The 16453-nt window shown below is 41.0% G+C and overlaps 1 protein-coding gene across 1 annotated transcript in view; it reads right to left on the bottom strand.

Moving 5' to 3' along the window:
• Positions 1–1674: 1674 nt before the first annotated feature.
• Positions 1675–16453, bottom strand: part of LOC136007868 (uncharacterized) — a 60253-nt gene continuing 45474 nt past the window's right edge. Inside the window, exons 5-7 of the mRNA XM_065666305.1 lie at positions 3118–3220; positions 1960–2057; positions 1675–1701 (exon numbers count right to left, since the gene is read on the bottom strand). Of these exons, the coding sequence (XP_065522377.1) occupies positions 1675–1701; positions 1960–2057; positions 3118–3220 (228 nt within the window). The remainder of the gene's footprint in view (positions 1702–1959; positions 2058–3117; positions 3221–16453) is intronic.

The raw sequence follows: 16453 nt of genomic DNA, 5'->3' as shown, positions 1-16453 counted from the left end.
GTTTCTCCCTGCTGTCAAGGTGAATCAGGGAGACAAGTACCACTGGAGGAGGTTAGAGGACATCAGGCAGTCATGGGAGAGTTTAAAAGTAAACCAATTAAGAACACAGAAGAGGAACAACAGACATGAAAGAGCTGGGGACAGAGAATATCAAAAGACAGGGCATGGGCCCCTGGTGATAACAGTAAGAGCCAGACTCTGACTGGCAAGTAAAGAGTCATCAGAGGAGGAGACAGAAGAATCTGGGAGAGGTTGGAGGTGATGTAAATCATCACAGTGTTAGTATGTAAAAATGAAGCCAAGAACTGCACATCTTAGTAATTTCTCTACTGTGAGACTTCCCAGCAAATCAAATGCTGTTCAACACCAGGGGTCATCCACCCCACTTTACACATAGTTTGCAGAGAGAAAACTGAAATACTAAGACAGATGAAGCTGTTCAGAATGTCAACACAGTACTCATGCTTTTAGAGGAGAGCTTGTGTGGAGCTGGCAGGTGTGAGGGCTCAGTTCTGGTCAGAAATGTCAAATGGGAAACCTGGAGGATAAAGAGCAGTCACCCAGTGACCCAGTTTGGAAGAACATACTGAAAGCAGCTAGCATGGTACTTGCTGGGAATTTGGGACAGAATTTCTGAACTGCTTTAAATATGGGACTATTCTGAGCCCTAACACTCATCTCCCTGGTTTTAATGCCCCCATCACACTCATCACCAGTTACCAGAAAGTGGACAATCCACTCCATAGCCCAGATGTACTCCCAGTGTAAGAAGCAGTCTGTCTTGTAGGGATCTCTAAATCGGGCAGTTTTTCCCATGAATTTGCAGTATCTTTTAAGGCAGTTGTCATTGGCTACATTTCTAAAGAGGTATGTAATTGAGGTAATGTATGTCTATTTACACACAGAGGTATGACTTCTGCAGGTGTGCATATCATATCCTCCTTGCTGTTTTATAGGCCGGGGTCCAAATCTCCATGTAAGAAACTCTGCTCATAACTTTCTTTGTGGGTCATTAAAATTAAATAGGAGGATGCATGTGTAACTATGCTTTAGATTTCTAGAGTTGGTGTTTTTTAAGAGGAAAAGAGGTATTTTACAAGCATGTAACTGTTCCAGACAGAATGTGTTCTGTTGTGTGCTAACAAGCTACTATTCATTACACAGTGTCTGGGTGAAATGATGTAGAGTAAAATGCTTTTGGGGAACTGAAATGGCTTCCCCTCATAGAAAAGACGGGCTTGGAGGAACCTGGTCTAGTGTGAGGTGTCCCTGCCCATGGCAGGGGGTTGTAACTGGATGAGCTTTAGGGTCCCTTCCAACCCAAACCATCCTATGATTCTATAATTTATTTGCTTTAGCTCAAAGACAGTTACAAAGCTTAAAAAAGGGTTATTTTTATGTGCTGAGTAGTCCTCTCTGCTGGAAGCCCCTAATACTTTGCATAATTTTAGTCAGAGAAGAAGTTGACTTGAAGGATGAGGAAGTTAATATACAAGCATCTGTAGGGATAATGGATCCTAATCATGATTAGGATCATCATCCTTTGACAGGATGCGGAAAATCCTGATTGTTGAATAAATGGGATCATAAAAATATCTCATATTTAATAATTTCTTAGAATCTTGTTAACATTTCTTGAGCTCATTGAGGAATATAAATTTTCTAACAGATACTTTAGCAAATCTCAGCTTGCCTGCTGATCTGTGGAATGGAATTTGGAGTAGAAAGGAATTATGCATTTTCGTTAAACGTTTAATCTCCTTCTATAAAACTGGACTTAGTTTTCTGAATGAATGATGTAACTAAAAACCAAAAAAGTGTGATCATTAACAAATTAAAGAATCATAAGCTTTTCCCCTTTCAGTTACAGGCTGCGATTTTCTCCGTTTTCCCCATCACTGCAGCAAACAGATAACACATTCAGGAATGTTGTGGTGGCAAATACTTCCATTTCCTTACCTCAAAAGCATTGTAGGACAGACCAGGCTCTTCCAACAAAACTTTGATTCTGAAATACCCTTCTTGCTGTCCTGCACACCCCGATCTTCCAAAATACACTGATAACACATAACAGAAAATAACAGTACGGCCCAGAAGAGGTGTTATATGTGAAGAGTTCTATTGTTAGGCTTTTTCTTTTGACAACAGTGTTTTTAAAAGCATTTACAGTGAACAGAATTTGGAACAGTAGCATAAAAATACTGTGAAGCAGACTGAGGTTACTCGGTGTTTATAAAGTATACAACAGGCTGTAAGTATTTCAAAAAATCACTTAAAATAGAGTTGTCTTTGCTAAGTACACTTGCGGTGTTACTTTAGAAGGATGAACATGTTTCTTTCTCTTTCATTTGCTCCCACCTGATTAGTAGAAGTGCTAGCTTCTGAAGTGGTACTTAGTTTCTGGAAGCAGATGTGGATCTGCCACATTATTTGGAGCAGAGTTAGAGGGTGCTGGTATTTGAAAGAAGACAATTAGAGATGCTACTGACTATCATATGAGGTTTCTTTCAGCTTCAGAGCTGTCATCTGTTCTTACCTCTAGAAGAGCTGTCTCCTTATCCTGTTTCCTTTCTAAAGGATGACAATATGTGTTCTTTTTCGTAAGGATTGCATGTTTCCTTAGCATGATAGTATGCATTACATTTTCCTCCACTTTTTCCTTTGGGAAGGACTTTTCATTCTTTTGAAGTGAGCTAAGGTCAGAGGTTTGAATCCCAAACTTCTCAGACTGGACTTGGTAAGCTGTGGCAGACACTTCAGTGTCTTCCTCTGCCCTCAGTCCTGTGTTAGAGAGACTGTGACAGATAAGGGGTTTCTTGGTCTCTGTACCCTGTGACTCCTTCCCTTTGGGACAGGTTTACCAAAGAGACAGTGGATTAATACCCACAGCTCAAGATCACAGCTCAAGACCAGACCTATTTTTACTTTGCTGCCGCTTGTGAGTGTTGGCTTTCACCTAGTAGGAAGAGAAGAAGTGGCTGAGGTAAGTTCATATGCAGGTTATGGTGACAGTTATCAAAGGGAGCAGTCACCTGCTTTGAGGAGCAAACTGTGAAAGCATATACTCCTATCACTCAAATAGACATTTACAAAACATGTGAATACTGTACCAAATACCTGTAGTAATTGTGAGCTGGTGAAACAAGACTTGCTCCAGACAGGCCAAGTTCAGCACAGTCCCCAGTCTGGGAACACCAGGTTGCCCCGAGGTCACATGAAGCTGCAGTAAGAATGGAGGTAGAGCTAAGAATGTGCCTTAAAGCCTGGGTTGCTCTGGATTACATCTGAGTGAGCATTACTGATTTTAAAACATTTATAAAATACTCCCTCAGATACCAAAATGCAGCATTTCCTCCATGATACAACTGAGCTATACATTCTAATTCTATTTAAAAAAATACAGTGTTTGAATAACTGCTTAAATCAATACAGCCAATATGAATATCAGCAATAGTTGCTGACTTGGGATATACCGCAAGATGAATAAACAGTTCTCATCATTCTCCTAAGGCTCTGAATGACCTTCCTGAGCAGAGACAAAACCGGGTACACAATACAAATCTTATCTGATTGTTGGCAGGCTGAATGCATTTAAATAGACTCATAATGCTGATTTAGCTCTCTTATCTATGCTGATTTACCTCCACAAAAATGCAGAAAAGAATAATATCAATGCAGACAAAAATAAGCATACATGAAGTAATCAAAGAGCAGATAGGGTGAATAAATAAATGAATATGTAGAATAGGAGAATCACATTTCATCAAGCAAGTAGTAAACCATAATGGAATCCAGTTGACCATATCTGTAAGAGGTACTGTGTCATGATCACAGTGAAAGCACATTCATAGAGCCAAATTCTGCTCTTTCATAGAAGTTTACTCTTCCAGTTCAACAGAAATAACATTTGGCCCATAATAAAATGCTTCTAGACTTCTTTAATTTGTAGCCATATCCAAAAACCAGCCATAAAAATACATTGCTCTTTTCATTGATGGAAGCCTTACTGAGTACTGCAAGCTATTAAAGTCACGTTGAAATATATTTCTCTTTCCTTTTATTCTAAGACAGATTTCTGCCAGAAGTCTTTGTTTCTTCTCCTGAGATTGGTTTATATATTTATTCTTATGACTAGCTCACCAAAAAATGTCAATGGCAGAGTACTTGGAAACTGTACTAGAAGTGTTGCCAGTAATGGATTTCTTTAAAGTTATTCCCCTGCCCAGTCCCCAAACCTTCAGTGTGTAAGAGTGAAGAGCACACTTGGATTGCTAGAAGCAGAAGCCCAAGATTTTAGGATGAACTATCTGTATCTCTTTGGCAAGCAGAGATGGACAGAAACAACTTGGCTGTCTCACAGGTTCTATTCGTTTAGTGTCTTCATTCAGTGAGCATAACAGCACCCAGAGAAAAAATCATCCTTCTTCCCAATTCTCCCTACTTGTGCCCGCAGCACTGCTTCTAGGAGGGCTTAATGGTTGGATGAAGTTAATTTCTGGAAGAACGATGAGCTGAAGCTGTACTTGCGCAAGACAATTTTGCACCCAGAAAGCAGGCTAGGGAGCCGAGATGTGAGTCGGTGTAATCACTTCTGGCTGAAAGGACACCTTGCAATCATTTATTTCAATAGCTCAGGAGCACTCAGGAATTCCTTGCTTCTTGCACATCCATTTGTCCTAACAGTATCTCCTGTGATAGATACAGAGACATCATCACTGCGAGGTGAATGACAGTCCTGGTACCACATCAATTCCCATTTACCGCAGAGCTTCTGAAATCAGCCTCTGGCACAAAACAGGGGCTCAACCTGATGAGTGACTGCAGCGCCTGCCTCTCCTCTCTAATTGCGCTGCAGCTGCACTAAATGGAGCTGAAGGCCTTGGAAAGGACTGGTAAATAGCAGCTAGCTTGGGGATTTTGTCACAAGTGACAGATTCATAATATCTGTGGCATATTAAGGGGTCTCATTCTCCTGCCACAGTCTGATATTTTCTGTTCCCCTGCTGGAGGTTTTCCACTCTCTTCACTTACAGCATAGCCATGCAAACAGTGTACTCTGTAGGGATGGATGAGCTGCAGGGCTGGAAACCTCTGGCAGGAAAATCAGAGCAAGTGACTGATGGAAGAGGGAGAATCTGATCCACTGCTGATAGAAAAGATATTTTCTGTGTTTTGTGAAGGTTGCACCCCTCCACTGAGCTGTATGCCAAACCCACCACACAGAGAACACAGGAGGTGGCCCATTGTGAGGGAGAAAAGAGACACAGTCCAACCAGACAATATCTGGTTCACATCCTATTTTCCTTTAAGTTATAAACATATCTGGCTACCGAGCCAACCTAATCAGCCATAGGCCCTGTCATGCCTTTAAAGGTAAGATCTTCTACTCCCTGTCCCCAACAGCAGCACCGTTGCTTAGCGGTCTGCTGGCACTGCAGTGGAGGGGTATTGTGCAGTATTCTTTATTATAGGGGGGTGGCAGAGCACTGTAAAACAAAGGTATTTTGTTGGTCTTACTGTGGCTACTGTATGCTTGTCTTGGGTGGGAACCCCGGAGCACAAAAAGCAAGGGAGGTATTAGTTTCTAACACTTTATTTTACAGTGTTTTGCCCAGATGACCTGAGTCCTCCATCTTTTGAAGTGTTATGTGTTCTAGTCTGGTATTTCTAGTCCGAGGAACTGAAATTCTCTTGGCAAGGCTCAATAAGGGAAGGGGACTGGTAGTTACAAATAAAGCCTTTGGCTGGTGTTCAGTTCTTTCACACTTGGCTAAATGCTCTTAAATCTGTAGTCATTTTTTATTCTACTAGTAGAATTCAGGAGCAATGTGCAGGATAGTATAAATTGAGGCTCTTCCTTGTTGTTGGGTCTTCTTAAGCTCTCTTCGTTTCCATGTGTAGGGGAGACTGGTGTCATCCGGAGACACTGAGAAGGAGGTGGAAAATTTCAGGGAAAGCTGTGGTGCCCACAGTAAGGAGGAAGTGCTTTTTAAAATGGGACCCAGCATCTCCTGGGGAGTAACAGCCAATTATTCTCTATCTTTTTTTGGCTCAGTGTTGAGCAGGAGTGGAGACAAGGACAGTTAATGGATGTTTCTCATTTGACTGAAAACACCTGCTGAAGTGATGCTGCTGTTTAGTGCCCCAAGGGGTTGAATGTGAGTGAGGATGATCAGTGAGAATACCTAAAGAAATAAAGAGGTTGGAAGGCATTAATCACACCATGCAATATTCCTTTGCTACTCCTTTCTGGAAACCATTGCCACTTGTCTTGCTGAAATCTGGATTTATAAATCCAGTGCAAATATCTTCACCAGATGCGATGCCAGAAGAAGCTCTGCTTGTGGGACTGTGACATGTTCAACAGTTCTGATTTTAGATTTGTGACTAAACACATGCTGTTAGTTAGAGTGTATATGTAGAAAAATCTATAACTTGTTGGCTGCGGGAATAATATTTTGCTTTAGTTGCCAAGAGAGATTTATCCTGGGCAAGCATTCTTTAACACTTAGAGATGTTTACACAGCCTGTATGCAGAGAGTATAGAATCATACAATCCCAGACCGGTTTGCGTTGGAAAGCATCTTATGAACATCTAGTTCTAACCCCTCTGCCATGGGCACGGACACCTCACACTAGACCAGGTTGCTTCAAGCTCTGTCCAGCCTGGCCTTGAACACTGCTAGGGATGGAGCATTTACCACTTCTCTGGGCACTCTGTGCCAGCACCTCGCCACCCTCACAAGGAAAAACTTTTTCCTTATATCTAACCTGAACTTCCCCTGTTTCATTTTGAACCCATCACCCTGTGTCCTATCTCTACAGCCCCTGACGAAGAGTCCCTCTCCATCATCCTTTTTAACGCCTTTCTGAATACTACACAGACAATACAGATAGGATAATAATGTTTCTCTGGTTTGTACTTTTAGCAAGAAATACTTATTTAATAATTAGTTATGTAATTTTTTTTTTTTCTCAAAATGTAAAAATCAGATGGAGATCCAAGCCTATTTTGGGGGAATAGGTACTCTTGCCTAAGATGAACACTGTAAAAGTAATGCCACCTATGAAACATGCTGTTTAACTACTGTTTTGCTTATCTTTTTCAGCTTGCAAACATACTCTATTTCACAGCCCTTTTTGTTGTTGCTATTTGCAGTTTCTGTCAACAGTGTAGTTTTTCTTGTTGTTATTTCAGGTTGTTTTTTGTAACTTGTCTAAAAGTCCAAGGGAGGAGATAATTTTTTAACTGTTTTGTCAGATGTGTGCAACACACTTGCTCTGATATGCAGACAGCAGTGAAGATTCCTCGGTTCAGAATCCAGCTGCTAATTTATTCTCAGCACTTGGCTCTTTCACACGTGTTGGCTCTGATGTGCTGACAAAAAGTTAACGAGAGAGGCAGCAATTGCAAAAGTAATTCTAGGAATCTTTATTTCCATGTATAAATGAACCTACATTCACCATTTGTATAATTTTAAAATCTTCTAGTTATGTGCTTAGGTGTTGTTGATATCTGTACCTGGGAACTGATTCCCAAGAACCAGCCTACACAGCAATCAAGCTTAACTGTGCACCAGAGATTTCTTGTGTAAGATAGGCTTAATCTTTCTTTCATGATAATATCAGATAAGTACCAACCTTACACTGGGAATTGAAATAGATGGGGGTCAAATGCAAGTTCACAACTTCCAACAGATCAGTGAGTGGGTAACTCCGGCAGTGGTAGGCTTTAGCATCTATTTTATACATACTTAAGCACAGTGGCAATGGAGGGCAGTGGGCAAGGAGCTGTGCAGTAAAACATGATTGTTCCAGTATGTTCTCACAGTATATGTAACAGGTGGTAACACCAGTGGAGATACTGCCCACTAGTCCTTTGTACTAACGGGAGTACAAAAGACTATGAAGATGCGGTAACCAAAATACTTATGTTTTTTTGTTTCCGTGGTTTCCTTCTTGGTATTTGCTGTAACTCCGGAGCACATCTGAAATGGCAGTTCAGACATTTTCTGATAGTGCAGGAGTATCAAGGTGGAAAAAGAAATAAGATAACTTCAGAGTTTCTTCTTTGGGTTTTTTTCTTCTGGAAGGGGTAGAGGAATAAATAAATGTGGCTTATTGTTAAGACTAAAACAAGAAATACACATTTGCACTGTTCAGAGGTAGACTTTCAAAAAGGCATTTCAAATGCTTAACACCCAGAGGTGGAGAGGAAGCTTTCTGCTTCTGAGGAGCCTGCAAGTAGTGTTTCTGGAGTGGGACAAGTGCAAGAAGAACCCACCTGACACTGATTCCTTTTCAAGCAGCAGTAGCTAAAGACAAGTAACCATAAAAATTCCTTAAATACTTTGTTTTTCCAACTGTTTGACTAGGGACCTGCCACATGGGCATCTTGCTCTACACAGCTAGACTAGAGAGAAGACAGAAGTCTCCCTCATGTTCACCTTACTGAATACAGCAGGGCTTGGATCTGAAATCAAGGACCAGCCAATGTCCACATTGACCTCTTTCATGGGCAGAGGTTAGACCTGAGAAATGATGCTGTTTAGTTTCCCTGCACCTGTGCTAGGTGGGAGATGGGACTGGTGTGAGACTTCATGATCACCACAAAAGCAACCTTCCCAGCAGGCATTCTGAGGGCAGTGGATGTGGTTTGATCACAGCTAGGAATGATGTCATTACACCTTGGCTTTGAAAGAATCGCGGCAGCTACTGCACACTACAGCCTAAGAAAATGGTGTCAGTATGTCTGTGTTAGGACTAAGGGGATGCAGAAGTAGTCTGAAGTAAAACTGAAAGCCTTTCAGCTGTTGTTTAGTAACAGGTTCTGCCCTTGAAGAATGTGCTTGGAGGAAAAAGGAGCTACAAAATTCAACATATCGAGGTCAGATTTTGCTGCTATAGAAAAACAAGGTGATGATAAAGAGTTCGTAATAGTAAAGAAATGGATTTTCACTCTAAATTGCCGTGCTTCAATAAAATAGCATTGATATAATTAAGGGGGAAGTCAGAAGTATTTACTGAGGGCTGAATGAGCATTAACGAGGTTCTGCAATTTACTTTGCACAATACTTGGAAATGTGTTAAAGAATGAAAAGCACTTTAGCATATTATGGTGATCACTGGAGCATCATCTGGGGGAATTAGAATCTTGAACCATTTTAGGGAAATGCTTTATACTGCCATGAAGTGAAATGAATGTGTTTAAAAGCAGAGGGACTAGCCTGCAATAATGTGAAAGATTAAACTTCTTGATTGCTTTGCAGAGCTTCATGAGAGGAACAAATGATAGTTCTGTTAAATAAAATTATGGGAAGAGGGGGTTAGAACTAGATGATCTTTAAGGTCCCTTCCAACCCAACCCATTCTAGGTTTCTAGGATTCTAGGAAGAAGAAATTGCATGTCCTTTTGCCACAATAAGCAGAACAGATTGAAGCTGTCAAAATACATTTGTATCACTTGTTTGCCAGAAAGCCAAATTGGCTATGCATAAAAGGAATTCTTGTAGCACTCAGTGGTGAGTAGAATGAGCTGTGTATATATATCCCTATTCCTGACCTCTGAGTAGGGTGGAGAGAGGACGTTTTGGCTGAAACACTACACTAATCTGCAGTAATGCACAGTGGGATGTAAGTTAGGGCCCTTCCAAGACTGTCAGCCTTGATGTTAGAGGAGCTTTTCCTCAACATGTCCTGTCTTGTGCAGCTCAGCCTGATCTAGGCAGTACTTCCAGCTACAGTTCTTGCTTCATGTCTGGTTAACTATTTCTAAACTGTTCTATTTGTTTGCCACATTTGATCAGTAGTCTAGTCAACCACTTTCCAGACATGTTTGTCATATTCATTCCAGCTATTCCATCTTGCCTTGACAGCTCACATAACTCACAGGGTTACTTCTGTTCCTTGATGATATGGTCAATACATTTAAATCAGACAAAAAATATAGTCTGTAACTAAAAATGGGCATCTTATTTACTCAGGTAGTTGCTGTTTTGCCAAGTTTAGGGCTTACTCATGTGTGTAACAAAACCCCAAGAAATTCCTGACCATCCATTTAATTTGTAAGGGTGTAAACTTACCACCATTTCCTTTACCTCTAGAGAAAATCAGTATTCCATAAATTTGGCTTTGCTTCTGTGGGAAGTGAAAGATTTGCTTTGGTTTTGGTGGAAACAAAACTAGATACCAGATTGCTTCTTGTTTTTTTGAAGTAGAGCAATTAAATATCTGGGAAAATGATAAAGTGGATTCTCTTTTAGCTTTCACTGGTGTGAATCAAGAACAAAAGAACTGGCCATAACATCTGTATTCTGCTAAATGTAGTTGGTACCGATGTTAAAATGCCTCTTCATGCTCAATGGAGCTGGCATTTAGAGTTATTCTTTAAAACATTTTCCTTTGAGTAAATCATTGGATTTTTACTCAACATGAGTCAAAGTCATCACTAATGAAATTTCTTATTAGTTCACCAGGAGTTCAGAAAAATAATTGCCCCTACCACAATTTTCAGATTCAAAACTTCATGAATGAAAGGGAACAAGAGTAAATAGCTTGATTTTTATGCTACTTGGGTTTTGAACTGTTCACAGTTTAATAGTGACTGGTGAGGGTGACCTTAATTTATTTTATTCTTGATGGAATTATTTGTATATCTGCTTTCAATGACAACCTATTGCTAAGGGAGCAGGGAACATGGAGATTGATGCTTTGGGGAGACAAAGCAGAAGCTAGTAGAAAGTAAACATGAAATAACTCCTAGGCCAAAGAAAGTTATCATTTCAGTTGAGAAGATGAACAGCTCTTTCCTCTAGAAATGTTTGCATGCAGAGGATGGACTTTTCATTAATAGAGATGTCCTCTGTTAATAATGCTGAGCTATTGGCAATCCTGAAGGTCAAGTAATAGGGTGTGCACAGACTGTGGTGTCTAGCAGTATTAAAATCCCAAGACTAGAGGTAAACACAGCTGGATTTGGGTGGTATGGTGAATCGATTTCAGGTGCTAATGTCCAATCTTCCACCCAGTTTCAGCTGTGCAGAGATGGTGAGAAGTGAAAGTAGCAATAGCTGGACAAGTGGAAAGATGTGGGCAAGCTGCAGGCATGGTGAGGGACCTGAAACAGCAGCACTGTCTCTATTAATTAACTTTTTGCACAAGGATAAAATTTGCAACTTTGGCCATTTTAGGAATGTTAGGAGATGGCTTAAGATTCTCCAGTGAAACTGCCTACTTTATATTACTGTTTAGATATGATGCAGAAAGAGCCCGTGCACGTGTATAACTATAGAAAATGGGTAAATCTTCTGTTTTTTTCAGAAGTCTGGAATATTTTAATTATATTACAGCAAACTAATATTTATTATGAGGCATCCATGATGAATGCATTTTCATGGTACTTAAATTCAAACAAAACAACTAGGCTCTGGAAGTTTTCTATAGCAAACTAGGAGATCCTGAGGCTTCTTCAGCTGTTTTTATTACTATATGATACTAGATTATTCATTTCATGCTCAAAGAGGAACAGGCCAAGATGAGCAGTGTGAGACATTGGTCATTAAAGTGGTTTTAAAGGAAGAGGTCCATTACATGGACAAAATGGACTTCCAGCCAGAGAGATTTTTTTTTTTTTCCACTGTGAGAGAAGGTTTCCATTACTGTTTGACAGCACCGATGAGCAAGCTGTGTGCCACCACATTTTTAACTCAGTTTTGAGCATCTGATCTCTGTCAGGACACAACTGTTCCTGATGTACACTGACAGCAGTGGGATCGCACTCAGGGCTGGCAAAAGAACAGATCAGTGTTCATTTCCCTGCTAACTCTTTTTACCCTCCAAGTCTCATCTGCAAAAGAATCAATTTTTCGGCTTTCCTTCCTGAAAACAGAGACGGTGTCTGCTTTTCCTCAGCCCCCCACCTCTAGGTTATGTTGGCAGATGATGACTGACTATCAGATCTGTCACTGAGCCATGATCTGTCTCTGGGAAGTCTCATGGCACTTTCTAGTGGTCAAACAGTCTAGCAGAAACAGCAACAGAAATAGTATTACTATCCAGGAAACCTTATTCTTTGGTTTTGTTTGAACTCCAACTGTGGGAATCTATTTACTTTGTCCCTTTGGTCACAAGGGACTTGTTTTTGGCATGTGTTGGTAGAGTTCCCACAGTGTTATGACTTCCTAGCGTGCCACATAGACCAGACATGTGATGCCTGAAATCTTTATCCTTACCTAATGATACTTAATATATTCTAAATCAAGAAATGAAAAAAAAAATACAGCAGGGTGAACAAAAAACTATTTTCACAGATTACAGTAAGGAGACAGAGATTGGGGTTACCATTTATTCTGGAGAGCCAGCAAGGGTCATTTTGGATGGGCAGGTTCTCAAAGAGAAGTGCACAGCACACAAACTGCCTCTCTCCTAATTTTTCAGTGTCTTTGAATGAAGACTTTCATTGATTTTTGCCTTTGTGATTACATGTCACTCTTAAAATATACAAAAAATACATACACATATATTGCAGGCCACAGGAGGCTCAAGTCTCGAGGATGAAATATTAAACTAAGCACTCTATTCAAAGCTCCAATAATACAGAAAACCCTTAACTAATTGAAAAGAGCAGAACACTTGGTGATGATGAACTGACTAGGCTTATTCTGTTACTTTGGTCCCTCCTAACATTTTGAAGAGTTTTAAAAGTAAAACTGGTAACACTGATGCTGAGTTCTCTGCTCCCACTAAGCTATACCGATATCTTGTGGGGGAGGGAATGTGTCATCTGCTAGGTTTCAATCTTTGGTACTCAGAGTCCTTAAAATAACTTTGTGCAGGTGAAGACAGGCTGAGAAAGTTGGGGCTGCTCAGCCTAGAGAAGAGAAGCTGCGTGGAGACCTCAGAGCAGCCTCCAGTGTCTGAAGGGGGCTACAAGGATGCTGGGGAGGGACTCTTCATCAGGGACTGTAGCAATAGGACAAGGGGTGATGGGTTCAAACTTAGACAGGGGAAGTTCAGATTAGGTATCAGAAGAAAGAAATTCTTTAATGTGAGGGTGGTGAGGCGCAGTGTTCAAGGCCAGGTTGGTCAGAGCCTTGGGCAACATGGTCGAGTGTGAGGCATCCCTGCCCATGGCAGGGGGTTGGAACTGGATGATCTTAAGGTCCTTTCCAATCCAAACCATTCTGTGATTCCATGACGCTTCACTGGAAAGCTGAAGGCTACTGTCTGGTGAGTTCATCCATTAGGAGAGGTCATTATCCCCATCAGGAAGGGAAAGGTATGACTAATCTTTAAAGCTTGTCAATCTTGATCAAAAAATTCAGAGTATTAAGAGTCTGGCCACTGTCCTCATCTGTCCCTTCACTGAGTAGAAAAACTGTGACAACTTCTTGGTGTTTAAATGTCTGAATCTCTTCCTCTCTGGGTCATACAGGTGCCAGCTGATTGAAAATCCGGATTCTCATAAGTGTAAGGAAAGGCAATAGTAACCATTGAGTGCTTTTCCTTGACCTGCGGGAGAGGATAGGAAAGGACAATGCCACCTTTTCTGCTCTGGAATAAAAATTTGGCTGCTATGCTGTCTCAAGCACAGACGGCAAGTGCTTTTCCACTGAAATGTGAAGTGTTGATTTTCACATGAGCATCTGTGCATGGTTTGACATTGTAAAAGGTCATTTCTCTCCCTGTATTTCCCTTACCTCCTATAGATTTCTATAGGGAGTATTTTGAGCTGGGAACGTATGTATATGTATACATGAAGCACAGACAGCTCTTTCCCTAAGAGGACCCCAGGGCTTAGCATTTGCCCTCTTGTGATTCAAAGCAGCCTGGGGTGTACAACACTTGACAAGGCCCCTAGCCCATGTTATTTATTTTTTGAAGGCTGGGAGCATAAAGAAAAGGGTGCAAGCTCCAAAAAATAGGTTTGTTTGAGTGTTTCTTGTTTGCTGCATGGCCTCACTCTGTAAGTACCAGTGTGGTTGTTTAGTTTGTATATACATTAAACAGAGACAGGAATTGACATGAAGCTCTTTTGCTCTTGAAATCAAGCCACATAAACAGGACACTTCAAATGCAGTTTTTGTCAAGGCAGATACAGCATGTTTAGATTGGGTTAGTAATGATAACCTTGTGGAGGGCAAACACTGTGAGGACAGTTTATTGAACTGTGCTCTGATATCTTTTATTTAATATAACTCTTAGTAGCTCCCTTTGTATTTGGGATGTCAAGAGCTGTTCCAGGAAGAACCAAGGACTCAGAGTCTGGCTCAACAATTTGAACCGTGTATTCCTTGAAGCATTAGAAATACCTGCATTAAGATGTTTAATAGAAGGGCTTATGAACAACAGAAATCTGAAACAAGTAGCATGGCAAAGAGCTTCCTTGTATGAGAGTGCTTTAGTAAGTGTCATTTCCTTGATTTATGAACACATTTGGAAATAAAAATAATTAGGTCTAATAATAAATGTTATATTAGGAAACACAAGAGCTAATTTTACTGCTGTATCCTGATCTCAGTCACTTTGACCTTGACATGCAGTGCAACAATTTCACAGGAGGATTTTGTTGCTGATGAGATGTTGAAATGCTTCAAAAACCACTGAGAAGAGGAGCAGAGAAATGGACTTTCTGTCAAGATAAATCTTTTGCCTCTTGTAAGAGCCCTGTCAGGGGTATTCGTTGATTCCGCTGTCATGGTGTGAAGACAGAGGTTTGTGTTAGAAAAGGACAAGCAACAATTCAGTGTGAAAAAGGATCAAAATCGGTGTAACAGAAGAGCAGGTGATCTAGGGCAAAGGTACAGTTTGGGTGACAGCCTGAAGATAAATGAGGTGAGAATAAAGATAAAACAGAAGGGGTTACGAAGCACAGGAGGGAAGACACAAAAATGGAGAGAGAGTAAGAGAAGGAAGCAATAGGCAGAAAACTCTTGGGAAGCCATTGATCTCACTGTGCTTTTAAATACACAGATCAGGACAATCAGCTGCCTCGGGATCAGCCCTACAGGAAGCATGGATATCAGTTTTAATGAGGTGAACCATCTGAGGGAGAATCTAAGCAAAGACTCTGAAATTAAGAAGTGACGAGGAAATATCTGGGAGAGGGGAAGGTTGTGCAAGAGAGGGGTTATCTATTTTGTTGTTAGACAGTGCCCCCAGCACATAAGCACAGTTAACTGTTTCAAACATCGTATGCCATAACTTCATGAAAATGCTGGGTACATGTTAGAAGATAGCGGTTTGTGCAACATGAAAGAACATACACTCGGAGAAGACAAGCAGTTGTTCTTACAGCCTGGTCCACAGCCAGGATCCCTCTTTGCCATTGAAAACATATAATGAGAAAAATCTGACCTCTGTGAATTGTGTACAACAAGGAACATCTGTTCTAAGGAGGTGCTGTTGAGTAGACAGCTTGCTTATGCTACTAAGTTGTTAGTGCTGTCTGCAGTTTCCCCTTCTCCATTTGTGAATCTTGATCTCAGTCTATCAGTTAGCGTCTATAAAACTATTCTTGCCTCGCCTTTGGCACAGGAGTTATAAATGAAATCTCACTGAAGTTCTTGGGAAGACATGTTTAGTAATTGCATTACATAAATTAAGAGTATCCAAACACCTCTGTATTGTTCTTGAAGCATATGAATAGCGAAAGCAAGGAGGATAAATAGCGCCAAACATAAATCTCTTAAATGGTTTTCATAACCAAAAAAAAAAACCAAACCCACACCATTAACACAGCTTGCAATTGGAATGAAATCAGCTTTCAGTATTTTCCATAAACCTTGATTAAAGAGCCTTGGCTACTGTTTGTTCCTCTGAGAGTAATGTGAGTTGCTTCTTTCACCCAAGGGCAGACGTGCTGCCTTCCTAAATCTGCCTCAGAAACTAGAGAACAAGTGGAGGATGAGAGAGCACAGCCCTCTCTTCAGCAAACCTTTGGCCGACTTAAACATACTGGTGTTTCCTCTTTGCACTGACCTCGTTTCCTGCCTGTGCAGTATCCTTCTGCAGTAACAAAATCAGCTGGAGCAGTGGTTTACGTTTCCACATGCTGCCTGCTGGGAACACTTTTCCCTTGCATAATCTTTGATTTTTTTCTCCCCCTTCCTCTCAAGCTAACTTGAAGGTATAGGAGAGCATAACCATGAGGTGCACCCTCCCATCCCAAGTCCCACTCACTTAGCTGCACCAGCAGCTCCTCACAGAGACTGGGGGGCAGGACTGACTCTCCTGTGCAGCCACGCAGCAGGTTGCCTAGTCATTTGAGCAAGGTATACCTGTGCAATGTATGAACTTCATGAAGAGACCTCTGAAATGTTGATTCTCTTGTTGGAGGAGTAGGCTCCCCTTGTTACGTGCTCTGCTTGGCAATACATGCTCTTCTGCCTGCATGCTCATTTTGGCAGGGCACAAAAGGAACTGCATGTGCACACTGAAGGGTCAAATCCAACCC

The sequence above is a fragment of the Lathamus discolor genome, chromosome 2, assembly GCF_037157495.1.
Source record: "Lathamus discolor isolate bLatDis1 chromosome 2, bLatDis1.hap1, whole genome shotgun sequence".
NCBI classification, from domain to species: Eukaryota; Metazoa; Chordata; class Aves; order Psittaciformes; family Psittacidae; genus Lathamus; species Lathamus discolor.
This window is presented reverse-complemented; position numbering and strand designations above follow the sequence as displayed.